We start from the raw sequence: 12839 nt of genomic DNA on the forward strand, positions 1-12839 counted from the left end.
TTTTAATTGTTACTTTTTTGTTTTGTGTGTAGAACAGATTTATATGACGTACTACATTTTCCTAAGAGTTGCCCGGCGCGCTTTCGATGCATTAATTATGCTCTCTCAGACCAAGATAAGCCTACAAAAAGCTTTAATGTATTCCTACTGAAGCCACGACATGTGAATTATATTACAAGTTGTAATCAACGCATGAAGTTCAAAGGGGTTTTCTGAGTGTCTTTTGTATTTCACAATTATTTGCAATAAGAAGTTTTTCCTTTTGTATTTCAAAGATTTTAACTTGCTCTGTGCTGAATATGAAGAAAACACTTCCAGAAACCGAAAGATATATATCCTTTAAGATAAGATATAAATAATTTGATACAATTTAATCCAAGATGTGAAAAAGTTGTGAATATTTCCTGTACCCTGCACTAAAAACCTAATAAAAGATTTATCTTAATAAAATAGACTAAATAATTTCAAAGATTTTTCTATAACCTAGAATAAGCCAAATCTTCCTAACTATACTGATAACATTTTATTGGGGTGACCAGCCCATTTCCAGGTTGGAACTTACATCAATATATTTTCAACGTATAAGAGCCCGCGTTGTGTACAAGACAAAAATTACAGAATGGAATTCCCAAATTCACGGAGAGCCGGGTACAATTTTCCTAATGAATTTATTGGATTCATCTGGTGAAATTACTGGCGTGGTATTCAATGATCTGTGCGACACTTTCTACAATCAAATTAAACCAGGGAGAGTGTACTTATTCGAGAGATTCTCTGTTCAGAGATCGGATTTAAGGTACAAAATAGTGCGTAATCCCTATCAGATACTATTTTGTGAGGGAACACTCGTAGAAGAGAGTGAAATGGATTCAGATATTGCTGGAATGAAAGTTAAACTTTCGCCCTTCTTGAAGGTTCTTCATAAGTCGACCTTCTCGGTAGTCGACACAATTGGCGTCTGCAAGAAGGTAGATGATCCGGTAACCAGGGGAGGTTACCTGATTCGAGAACTGATTCTTTTGGACTCCAGCGAGAAATCGGTCGAAATCATGTTAAATCTGTGGAATGAGGAGGCTTTTAAATTTGATATTAGGCCTGGTGATATTTTATTAATTAAAGGCACGCGTGTTAAGGAGCATGAAGGGAGGAAAAAATTAAACTTTGATTGGTTCTCCTTTATGAAGATCAACCCAAAATTTCCAGATGACCACCCATTGAATAAAGAAATGGAAAAATTCATGTATTTAAGAAATAATTTGTTGAAACGAACGATGTTTAATTGTCGCAAAATACTTGTAGAATAAATAAATAGTAAAACGTAATAAAATTAACCACCCAAACCAAATTGCACTTGGTGATGGGCTGAACTAGAGCTTATCCACCTAAGGAGCTAGGAAAAGACTACATCTAAGGGGCGCTCGGCAGCACGGGAGCTGCCCCAGGAAGTGATGAGACTAAACAGTGAAAAAATCATAACAATATCAGTTCCCTAGTGTCCACTATTTTCTGGTCAAAATAATCTTAGTCATATCTCGTCTAGCAACTACTTTAGCTTATGAAGATATGAAGAAAACTATTTTGATATTTTGAAATTTAATTTTAAGCTGAATGAAATCCGAATCGGTGACCAATTAGGGGATATTATTTTTCTGTGGAATACGTGATGAGACTATAGAAAACTCCGTTGACTTGAGCAAGGATTTGACTACGTACTGCTAACCGACCAGAGACGCTCGATCGTGAACACTTAACCTAGATCTCAGATAGCGTTGGGTTGGGCCTAGAGAAGCCTAGTTGGACAGCTGCTGCTCCGCCTCCGCGGGCACCACGTGCTCATGGTCCTCCTTGGGCTGCTGCTCCTCCTCCTCCCGCCGCTCCGCCTTCTTGGCCTGCTCCTGGCGCCTCATCACGCCCTCCATCGACTCCCGCAGCGAGTCAATGTCCAGGGCGTTCTCATCCTTGTCGCCATCCTGCTCCGGCCGCTGGCCGCCGGCAAACTTGGAGAAGTAGGTGAGCGACTTCATCAGCTGGTAGCTCTTCGAGATGGGAATGTTCGAGTCGTAGACGCTGGTGCTGGAGCTGCAGTCGACGTAGAACCACCAGTTGCACTTGAGAATCGTCTGGTCGAAGAGTGTGTTCTCCGGGCAGAGGAACGACTTCCGCACCATGCCGTCGTCGGTAAGGGCGCACACGTGGAAGACCTGCCGGAAAAAAGATGAGATAGGTATTGGGAAACATAAATCTTGAAGTATTCTTCCAATTTACCATGCATCCTAGATCGGTGTCGGCATAAAGACCCGGAAAGTGCTTTTGCTTTGCACAGGAGAAGCTCGTCTGTGGCAGGTCCACTTTGGATTTAAAGTTGTCGTCGAAGTTTTTGTCGTAACCCACGGGATAGTACTCCTTGGGGGCGTTCATGACCTAAGAATAGGTTGATAAATGTTAAAAGGTGATAAATAGTTATTTACTTCTAAGTACTTCTGATTAAATAATTTGTAATCTATTTGGAATAAATGTGAAGTTATATAAATGTTCCCGTAAAATCGATCCGGCCATGTAAATTTCAGGTCATGCCAAACCGATATCGTTTTTACATGAAATACCCATTTTCGACCAGGTCAAATTAACCTAACCTCATATCAAATTAAAATTGATCTTAAATAATGTAAAATCGATCTACGTTTAATATTAATTTTTTGGTGCAGCTATTAATTAAGTACCTTGGACACCTTGTGCTCGGCCAGCGACTTTTGTGGACGCGGCGTACTGGTTGTCGTGGTGGTCGTCGTCGTGGTCGTAGTCCTCACCGTGGAGGTGCGCATAAACTCCTCCCTCAGCTTGGCCGCCAGCTGGGCCCTGTGCTCGGCCTTCAGCTGCTGCTCCCGCACATAAATGGCGTGCTTAATGGTGTCCACGGTAACGTTGGCAGCGGCGGCCAGTTCCTCGATGGTCACGTCCTTCAGATCGAACTTGGGCTCCTCGAACTGCAGGTAGTTCGGGTGACTGGCCACCGTCCGGTGCTCCTTGCCCACATTGGCTATCCTGGCGATAGACTGGGGCATCGCCTGGAAAACTGGCACGGCCACTGGTTGGGACACCACCGGATTGGCCACGTGGAAAGTGCGGTTCGAGTGCTGCCCGGAAAAGGGGTAGATAAATATATGATCAATTAAGTGAATTACATTGTACTCACCGGCTTATCGATGGCCGTTATCAACTTGTTGTTGATACTGACCCGCGGTTCCGGGGTGTCGACGGCCACCCGTCTCTCCGCCGTCGTGGGAACCGCAGCGGAGGCCTGGGTGGCGGCCAGTTGCTTCTGGGGTATGGGTCGGAAGGCAGGAACTCCCAGGGGCAGTGGACGAGCCTCGGTCATGAGAGGTTGTTGCTGCTGCTGCTGTTGTTGCTGTTGCTGCTGCAGTAGCAGCAATTGTTGCTTCAGTTTCAGTTGCTGTTGCAACTGCTGTTGCTGCAGTTTCTGCTGCTGGAGTTGCAGTTGCTGCTGCTGTTGCACCTGTTGCAGATTGAAGGGCGCTGTTCCGGTGGACCGTGAACTTATTCGCTTCTCGGGCAGCGGATGTTGCACAGGTGGATTGACCTTTGATAAAGAAATAAAGCAATAAAATTCAGTTAAGTAATGTTAACTAAACTCACCTGTTGCTGGGTGGATGGAAGTACGCCCACCAGGTCAGGAGGTGCTCCATTCTTGTAGCTAATGGCCCGCCGGCGGTCACTCTCCGTGTTGCCCAGCGATTCCGGAAAGCCCAGCTCGTCGCCCAGGCTGAAACCTGCAAGAGGCAAAGGTTTTGGGTTAGGTCGGGCCCACGACGGCCCCATCAATCACTTCAATCGTGGCCGAGGGTTGGGCAATGAAATGTGTTAATTAATGGCTTTTGTTTTACCCTTCACGTGGCTATGGTAAGGGTCTTATCGAAGTCTTACATCTATTCGTTTTGTATGTACACGGGGCCTAGTAGGATCCATCAATGAGTGGGGTCAGTGAATACTAAACAGGGGTTCGCTGAGCGCAAGATCTGTCTTATAATAAACCTTTGTCTTTTTAATATAATTTAAATCAAATGTTTTGTTTGGTATTTTGTTTAGTTATTTATATTTTATTTTTAATAGACTAATAGGTGTTTCAAATAAATAATTAAATTTGTTTACATCGTCTATATTTTAATTGATGAAGGCCGCTGCAGCAAGTGCTTGTTAAACTATCATTAAGCTCAGATTTAATTGTCTTGAGCAATATATATTTAGAAAAAAAATATTCTCAGTTTAATGATCATTTGAGTATTTTATTTTACAAGTGGCTCTAACTAACTAACTAATTGCAATACAAATACTATTAATATTAACTTTAAAAAAACACTAGATATTCAGTAGCTTTAATCGTTAAGCGTACGTTTTGGATCTTTCCAAGTGCTCTTTGGACATCATAAAGTTCGATCTAGCTTGAGTCTTAGCTACCCCTCTTTCCACGCCCCTGCCAATTGAACTACAGGTCAATCCTCAAGTGGTTTTCTGGGTCTGCTTCTCTGCTCAGGTGCTCTACTTTATCAGTCATTTGCTGCTATATGCTGCTACCACTGACATTGGCATTAATGCATAATGACTTACTTAATCGCTATTCGCGGTGCGTTTGAGTTCAGATCGAGTTCGATTACTTGACCAATTAGCTGCACTTGAAAATTGGAGGACTGAGGCCTTGGCCACACTACGTACTCAGCACATTCACCTTGAACTATTTCGTTACCATATGTACACTGAGAAAATAAGGATTGAGGATGATGGGGGCGGTGGTGCAAATGGGGTGACAGAACAGTTGAGAGATTTACCTAAACCGAAATGGGCCTTTAGGCCACCCAAATTTCGTACTCGAAACAGTCCAGACTTTTTGAAGTTACAATCGATTATGAAACCGAAATCGGACGATAAAACACACGTCCCGCAAGCCAATCCTATAAATAAAGAATAGAAAAAGCAAACACAGAATAGGATAGTTCTTTGGTATAATACAAAAGTAATGATTAAAATTAGTACAACAAGGGATTAATACGATTATGTTGAGTTTGTTTTTGGGGTGGGGTATTTCAGGGAGGGGCAGGAAAGCTTCTGTGTTGTTTTCTCTATGCAACATTAAACCGTAACCAAAAACTAAACAAATAAAAGATTAATAGCCAAAGGTATTATTTCTGTGTTCAAGTGGGTGGGGCTTTAAGGCTGGCATGCGTGTTAGCTTATATTTCGGCGCTGGCATAAATTAATAAAAATTTTATCACCTTTCAGGCATAAAGTCTTTTAATGAAAATCGGCGCAAAGCATTAGTTTTTGGCCCGCATTGAATAAAATTGCGTAGCGGATGTCTTGATTGATGTGCGGATTGCCCGATTACATCTCACATAGACATCTGATTCGGCGCGTGGAATCCGAGGTATGTGTGTTTTTATACTATCTTCCATCTGCCAACTAAAGGTGTGACCGCAGAATGACCCAGATTGAGGCGGAGAAGATGGCCCAATCCGACCGCAGACATGCGAGTAATAAAACCAGGCCGCCAGCATTCTCCCACCGATCTTAACGTGGCCATAATCGATTAGCGATGCGGTGAGCAGGCCAACAAATATCACTTCCTTATGAGTGCGGGGCACAAGACAATTGGGTTCCCTAAGTGCCATAGGTTACGCATTAGCTGGGCTTAGCCAAGCTCTATAGAGAGCCGAACCCCGTTGACCTGAACCAAGTTGGAGACTTCGACTTTAATCCGAGCAAGTGAGCCAAATTGCGCGTCTTGGGTTCAAATTAAATTGTTAGCATGTCAAGTGGGACATGTAATACGTGTTTCGAATGAATTCTTTCAAAATTCCCCCCGCCACCCGGCGTGTCGTGCATCCATATTCATAGCCATTCGTGGAGCAGCATTTGAAACCGATTCTAAGGCGGTTAATAGCTAATGGCGAGCCATTATGTGCGAGTGGCACATGTTGCCAATTGTGGTAATCGCCGCAGATGCTACACTTAACAAAACATTATTGAGAAATGCCTAGTTAAAGCCAATTTATTGTTGCGCAGTTGAGATTTATGATTCTGATGATATCTATTACATTAATACATGAGACACCACTTAAAAACCATTTTATTTGAAATAAAACTTTAATATTAATCTCAAAAATCAATACAATGTATACAAACAAAAATGTTTCATCACAAAATTTTAATTTTACAAAAATGTGTAAGCAAAAAATGCATTCAATTTGTAATTAAACTAAAAATGACTAAATTAATATAGTTTTTCTCAGTGCAAAGCCGCTACGGGTCGGATCGGAGTCCAGTCAAACACTTTGGTTTGTGGGTTCAAGGAAAATGGAGCAGGTTTTATAACCGCCCGCCTAATGGAGTGTCAGCATGGCAAGGCAACGTTTGGCCATCTCCATCTTCGTGGGATCAGAGTGCGCACCCGATGTGGTCACTTCCTCGTCTCCGTCATCGTCATCATCATCATCATTCAGACTTTCCACTCGAACTCCACAACTCCAAAACCGCAATCGATTATCCCCCCCTCAATGGTTGATAGACTTTTACTGGCGAATTTGCATTACGCATTCGCCGTGTGGGCGAGCAGTTATTTTAATTGCGCCTGCAAATGGCGAAGGGAAACCAGCAATTAGCCAGGGAAAACCGGGCAAATAACCCCACATGCTGGAGACAAATATGAAATAAGAAATTCGTTTCGAACTGTCAGTGGGGGGGTATGGATATTCAGCGACATTTGCAGTTAGTCACAGGCGATCGACGAGCGCTTTCTCTCATCTCGCGTATGAAATGCGAGTTGCGGCGGGTTTACGACTTGTCGTGGCTGCCCGGCATCAAGTGGTCAAATAGAAATCCAAACTAAACAAATAATGAGGCATAAATATGCACGTGGGGCAGTGTCGGCAAAGAGCGGCCATTGACTACCGGCCGCCAATGTTTAGTTACTTTCCTCAAACCTCACATCTATATCTATATCCACATGCCGCATCCCGATTCCCCCCTGATCAGTAAACCCCATCTAGTTAGCACCTCTGCCCGCGAAAGTGGGTCATCTGGTCTCAAAAACATTGATATTAATTGCTCACTCGGATGCTGAGATCGATATCGAAACTGAAACAAAAAGAGATACAGAAACTGGCTGGCCAAGATCGGCGTTAATTCAATTTGATGATCTCCACTGGCAGACGCAAATGCAAATATCTTGTATAAATTATCAAACATCTGCGCCTAGGCCGTCCATTCATTATGGCCGAACCTTAACCCAAACCTCTCGAGATCCGAGACAACGCCTCTCTAAGTGGTTTCCCTTTTTATATTCTGCACTCATATTTAAAGGCTTTAACATTCCATTGTTGGCAAAACGTTTTACGGTCAATCTTTTTATCTCATTGTCAATGATTTTTTCGCGAAGGCTGTTTTTGGGCGACAACCTTTCCCTTTTTTTTTTCGCTCACTGATTGGGCAAAACTTTCCATTTCTCCTTAATTTACTTATCATACTGGGAATTTTTGTTCTCATAATTGGCAGGAGGAAAACATTATCTTTTCAGATTTAAGAGCTACCAATGACCTTGCTTTTGTTATTTAATTAGGAAATATAAAATGCGGAGATTGTCTTCATTTTAAAGATCGACTCTTATAAGTTCTATTTCACAGAGGGAAAATCAAAATGTAATTTCGGGGATTTTACGATCTGCCCCTGACCTTGCCCCTGTGGCTCGAATAAGCCGAGTCCGAATGAAACCATTATCGCACGGCTTCGGGGGAGATTGTTTCGGATTGAATAAGATTGACTTGGCTTGGATTGTCCAAACCAAATGGGCTGCAAAGTGTCAGCCACTGCTAATCCCCTTTGCCGGTTAATTATGTTAATTGAACGATGGTCTTGACAGTGAGCGATAGGCCCGACAAAAGAGGCCCCCGACTGACAAAACCTTTGACAAAGACACTTCAAGCCATCGAATTAAATTGCAATTTGAGCGTGTGTGCGTGTGGGCCAAACAATCATCGCACAAAGTCACAGAGGTGTGGAATGGAATGCAAGACTTTGGATGCCCAGAGATCGGTGCAGCATCTCCGAGGCGAAGGTCTTACGTGAGCGGGTTGCGTGCTCGGAAATAAGGCCCCAAACACACTTGACGGGCCAAGAAACACTGTATTTATGTTATGTGAAGATGGGCCCAGACAATAGAAGCGATAATCATGCCTTAATTTATTCCTAATTGCGAACAAAACGTACCAAAAAAGTCTGCCGTGGGGAAATGAAAAAGGGAAAGGACACGACCCTTGTGTGGGAATAAACCCAACCGGAAGCGTCTTCGTGCACTGCCAAAAATAAGTAAAAAAGTCAAGCTTAATAGTTTGAAGCAACCAAAAAATAAAAATTGTGGTTAAGAAATAAATGCAATATTATTTAGAAACAATTAATAAATTTAAAGCTACTATTGAGGGTTCTAAAAAAATTATCATGTTAATTGCAAGTAATACCGGTTAAAATAATAAGAAGTTAAAGTAATACAAAAAATAAATAAGAAGAGATTAAAACACAAATCATTTTTGCTGGTTATTTCTTAAGATAATGTTACACAACAACATTCCCACGCGGCTTTTGAGGTAATATTTGACTTGCACTTAAAAAGTATTACTTCTTTCAACTTAAATTTATTCGACCATGTAAGCGCGCAAAATATTGTAGATTTTAAAACCGGCAAACTATTTGCTTGAAGCAAAAATTGCGACATGCTAACACAAAGTAGAAAGCGCTTTAAATTTGCATTACTTATGACCACACAGCTTTAGAATTTATGGGATATGTTTTTCCAAGTGCACAGATGATGCCTGTTTGCCTTTCACTTTGCAAAATACCTGCCCGAAGAGCCTTTTACTTATTGACCAATGGGTATGACAATGCAATTTCTTTCTCTTATTATTTTCCAGCACTTTTTTGGCCCCTTTGCAGTTGCAACAATGCATCTTGGCCCGAAGGTTTGGCCAAGGAAAACAATCGTCGGCGTCAGCTAATTGCCGTTGAAAGTGTGTACATTTAGCCAGAAAACATTTATAATATTTTATGTTTACTCGTCACACGGGGCGTATACTCACTAACGTATTGGCCATTAGCTGTCACATTTGACCAGGAAGGGTCTTCACACGCCACGCCGAAGCCAAGTGGTTCGGGCAAGAAGTATTGCGTAAAGCTCTCAGACATCGGTCCCAAATGTGGGTTATATAAAAGCACCGAAAGAGCAACAGCATCAGAAACAACTGAAGATGAGATGCCTTCAAAGCGCTGCGTCATTGACCACAAAACAGATATTGGGTTTGAGCCAAACACGAGCGAAAAAAAGAAAAGAAAACACACCAAAGCGATACATTGGTGGCCAGCGCATCTCAATAAGTTCGACTACAAATCGGCATTATATTGATGAATCATGGCCCACGATTGCCGGACGCTGGGTGGTGAATTTTATGAAGCCATCAATGGGAAAATCAAAAGATTTGGGCAGGGCAATGTCGGTACATATTTGGGCGATGAGAGCAAGCATTAGTTCCTCCTGCCAGCGAATAGTTTCTTTTCGGTCAGGCAAAGGTCGGCAAACACACCATAAACATTGTGCAAATTGGGCAGCGAAAATTGTCGGATTTAACACCAGCTAGCAATCGGCGTGTTTGTGGACCACTATTGCTCTGATCTTGACCGATATTCTGGCCATATCGAGGTGAGATCGGAACATCGTTACACTCAATCAAATAAAACAGCCCGGATTGTAGTGCGAAGGTTGAACGAGGCTAATTTGCGTCTGCAAATTTGCAAATTGATTAATTGGCGAGTGGTAAATGGTCGGTATATGGGCAATACAGCCTGCCCTAAATGGAGCCACCTTCAACCCAAATACCTATATATATATAAACATGTGTATCTGTTCTTAATGAGTTGCACATTACTTCAGGTCAAGAATGCTCCATGGGCACCATGACTAACCCAAAACCAATCCGGTTTCTTCGGCAAGGTTTTGCATTAAGCGAACCGATTGAGGCGCAGACAATGAACCGAAACTGAATCCATATAAAAAGCGATGCCAATAAAAACTGCAGCCGCGGATCGGTGGCTAAGTATGCATAAACAAATGTTCAGATAAGATTGTTAGGTTGGCCATTCGCCTTTTGTGGCGCACTTTTGCATAGATTTACACTGATTGGGATACAAATGGATGTCCAATTTGGGGTGCCAAATTGTCTAGCTTAAAGTGAAATATTCATCAATAAAGACCACACATCACTTCTTGTTTTCCATTTGGCTTTTTGCGTCCAATTGCCCAATTATTGCCCACTGAATTTGGCCAACTTCGAAGAGAATCTCTTTGGCAAGCAACCTGTTTGTGATCTGAAGTCTAGTATTACAGCACATTCAGGTGGCATAAGACTATCCATAAAAGATAACAACTGTCTAGAGTCTAAAGACTTAAGACACAAACTCGAAGTCGAAGTCGAGAAAAGTTCGTTGCCTAAGTCATTTGTTTTTGAGCCTGCTGCCAACCCGAATTAAATAATTGTAATCCGACACCCGTGAAAAGCAATTAAGGCCCCGCCACAACAACAACAACAGAAACAGAAACAGAAACAGCAATTATTCAGTAAAATGAAAACGGGAAAAATGAAAACTGCATTTTACTCACTTGCCGCCTGCATGATCAGAAAGCCAATCACAAAAAAGTTCATTTTTGCCACTTTTTTCTCTGTCGAATTTTGCTTGAAAATTTCTTTCTTCGGAAATTACGATGATTAGTTATTTTCGTCGGATGCGTGTAATTTTCTTTACGATTTTCCTCGCACACTTATTCACTCACTTTTGTGGTGTTCGGAAAAGCAAACTGGGGGGAAACACAATAAAATTTTATTATCGCTGTGTTCGCGACTCGTGCCGCAGATCGGAAGCGGATAGTTGATTTAATTAAATTTAATGAACTTATTATTTTTATCAATTATTTCAGCGCGGCGGTGGAAGGAAAGCAATGAAATGCGCGTAGATTGAACGAAAATACAGAAATGTATATAAAAAACCAAAATAAAACCGGTAGACACAAGAAACGCAAATGAGCGGGGTAAACACTCTCACTCTCTCTTTCGGCGGTAAAAGCGGTAAAAGATGGGCGGACGGAGGCGGCGACGCGACTGAGATGCGCCGATAATCGCGGTACGCTTGCGTAGGCGCCGGCATAGGCGGTGGCAGAAGCGGCGGCAGAGACAGCGGCGGACTGGAATGTATTATTGTTGAATCTACCAGTAAACCTAACCTGAGTACAAAAAAAATCCTATCCCACTTACTTGTAATTTTGTATTAAATTTTTATTACCAATTTTCTACCAATTGGGGAAATGTAATCAAATTTAGAGACGATATAAAAGAGTTTTCGCTCACGATTTTTCAATTTTTTCAAAATTGGTATAAAATTGAGTTTGATCACATATATTTTAAGCGATAACCATTTCCGAAAAAGTGCATACGAAAATAATTTCCTATAACTAACTCAATTTTTGAATGCAAAATGACTGAACAAACTTCGAAGAGTTTTTTCTTAAATAGTTTGTTTTATTTTACATTTTTGAACGTTGTTTTGGAAACCAATTACTAACATGAGAGTTTTTATGTTTTGCAATTCGTACCACTTTTAATTATGTTTAACTGCTTTTCAAAAATTCAAATATGCAGTACAAGCACTTCCGCTTCACTACTTAATTAATTGCTAATTTCGCACAATAAATGCAATAGAAAGCCTGAATACGTTTTAACTGTTTTATTGGGATCTTAGTTATTTTTTTAAATATATCAATTAAACTGAAACGTATACGTAATGAAACTACTTGGTTTGTTGTGGATTTATGAACGAATCTGAAGCTATTTAGTTAGCGACACATCCAGCGGTACTCCAGTCCGGCACTTGGCTCCTTCGCTGCTCTCTTGAGCATAACAACAACTTTCCAATTGCCAGCGCTTTGGTTTGTTGGTCAGCGCTCCATAATTTCCTCGGCTGTCTGTCGTTTTGGTCTATTGTCACTGCCAACTTAAGGCGGCTGCGCACATGCCAACTACCAGCCACGCCCCCAAAAACAAACACACTGCGACGACAAACAACAACACTGCGTCGGCACGTTCAACGCCAACAACTAAAACAACAACAGTTCTGCTTGGTTTTGAAACTGGCAGCATAGGTAAAAGTTGTTTTCGATACGCTTTAATTTCGTTAGCTCTTTTGGCCGCGTTAATTTTTCGCCCGAAATTAGCGCAAAACGGAATTACACACAAAAACTGAAACACTTAACACTGCCCAAATCAATGTTAACCCGATTTAAAGGCACTCGATTTAATTTTGTAACTTAAGCACAGCCCAATATTTAGCGGTGGATCGGGTCCGATGATATTGCCTTGGCTCCACGAAATATTTGGATATTTGGACTGTGTTGTTGCCAAAGCGAAACGTTAGCGACTTACAACCTGCGGATATCGCGATCACCTGGCCAGGTGCGAAACTTAACTTGTTGCTCTGGCGCGCGGCCAACGACTGAAAGCCGAATCGAAGTTGGTATCGTGGTAAGCCGAAGAAACTCCAAATGAACGTGGAGCGCTCTCTTTCGCTCTCTCCACTTCTTTGGCAGCACTGGCCAAGCGAATAACTGTAAAATATATTTCCAATATCATCGGGAAAATCGGGAAATATATAATACATTTTTTCATGTTATATATTGTCACGTATAAACCAGTCAGTTTCTTTTTTTAAGTCTACAGATCTCATGTAAATTACAATAA

At 41.7% G+C, this 12839-nt stretch overlaps 1 protein-coding gene across 2 annotated transcripts; it reads right to left on the bottom strand.

Annotated features, from left to right (window-relative positions):
• Positions 1-1241: 1241 nt before the first annotated feature.
• mtg (mind the gap) lies at positions 1242-12460 on the bottom strand. Of its 2 annotated transcripts, XM_017152082.3 has the most exons (8): positions 11897-12460; positions 10712-10906; positions 4842-4964; positions 3655-3788; positions 3194-3598; positions 2721-3134; positions 2266-2421; positions 1242-2201 (listed from the first exon to the last, which is right to left on the bottom strand). In XM_017152082.3, the coding sequence occupies exons 2-8, from the start codon at positions 10752-10754 to the stop codon at positions 1791-1793; spliced, it is 1686 nt and encodes a 561-aa protein (XP_017007571.2). In that variant the 5' UTR covers positions 10755-10906; positions 11897-12460; the 3' UTR covers positions 1242-1790. The 2 variants fall into 2 exon arrangements, 1 of the variants encoding a protein (XP_017007571.2); XR_011419285.1 differs by lacking the exons at positions 3655-3788; positions 4842-4964; positions 10712-10906; positions 11897-12460 and having other exon boundaries at positions 1242-1649; positions 1714-2201; positions 3194-3518.
• Between the last annotated feature and the right edge of the window lie 379 nt (positions 12461-12839).

Source organism: Drosophila takahashii, chromosome 3R (genome assembly GCF_030179915.1).
Source record: "Drosophila takahashii strain IR98-3 E-12201 chromosome 3R, DtakHiC1v2, whole genome shotgun sequence".
Classification (NCBI taxonomy): Eukaryota; Metazoa; Arthropoda; class Insecta; order Diptera; family Drosophilidae; genus Drosophila; species Drosophila takahashii.

Bases quoted from the DNA above. Each gene is read 5' to 3' on its own strand.
- mtg (XM_017152082.3), bottom strand. From the start codon at position 10,754: ATGAACTTTTTTGTGATTGGCTTTCTGATCATGCAGGCGGCAA. The intron at 3,789-4,841 runs GTAAATCTCTCA...TGCCTCTTGCAG, and splicing joins AAAGGCCCATTTCGGTTTAG to GTTTCAGCCTGGGCGACGAG. The intron at 3,135-3,193 runs GTGAGTACAATG...TTTTCCGGGCAG, and splicing joins TAACGGCCATCGATAAGCCG to CACTCGAACCGCACTTTCCA.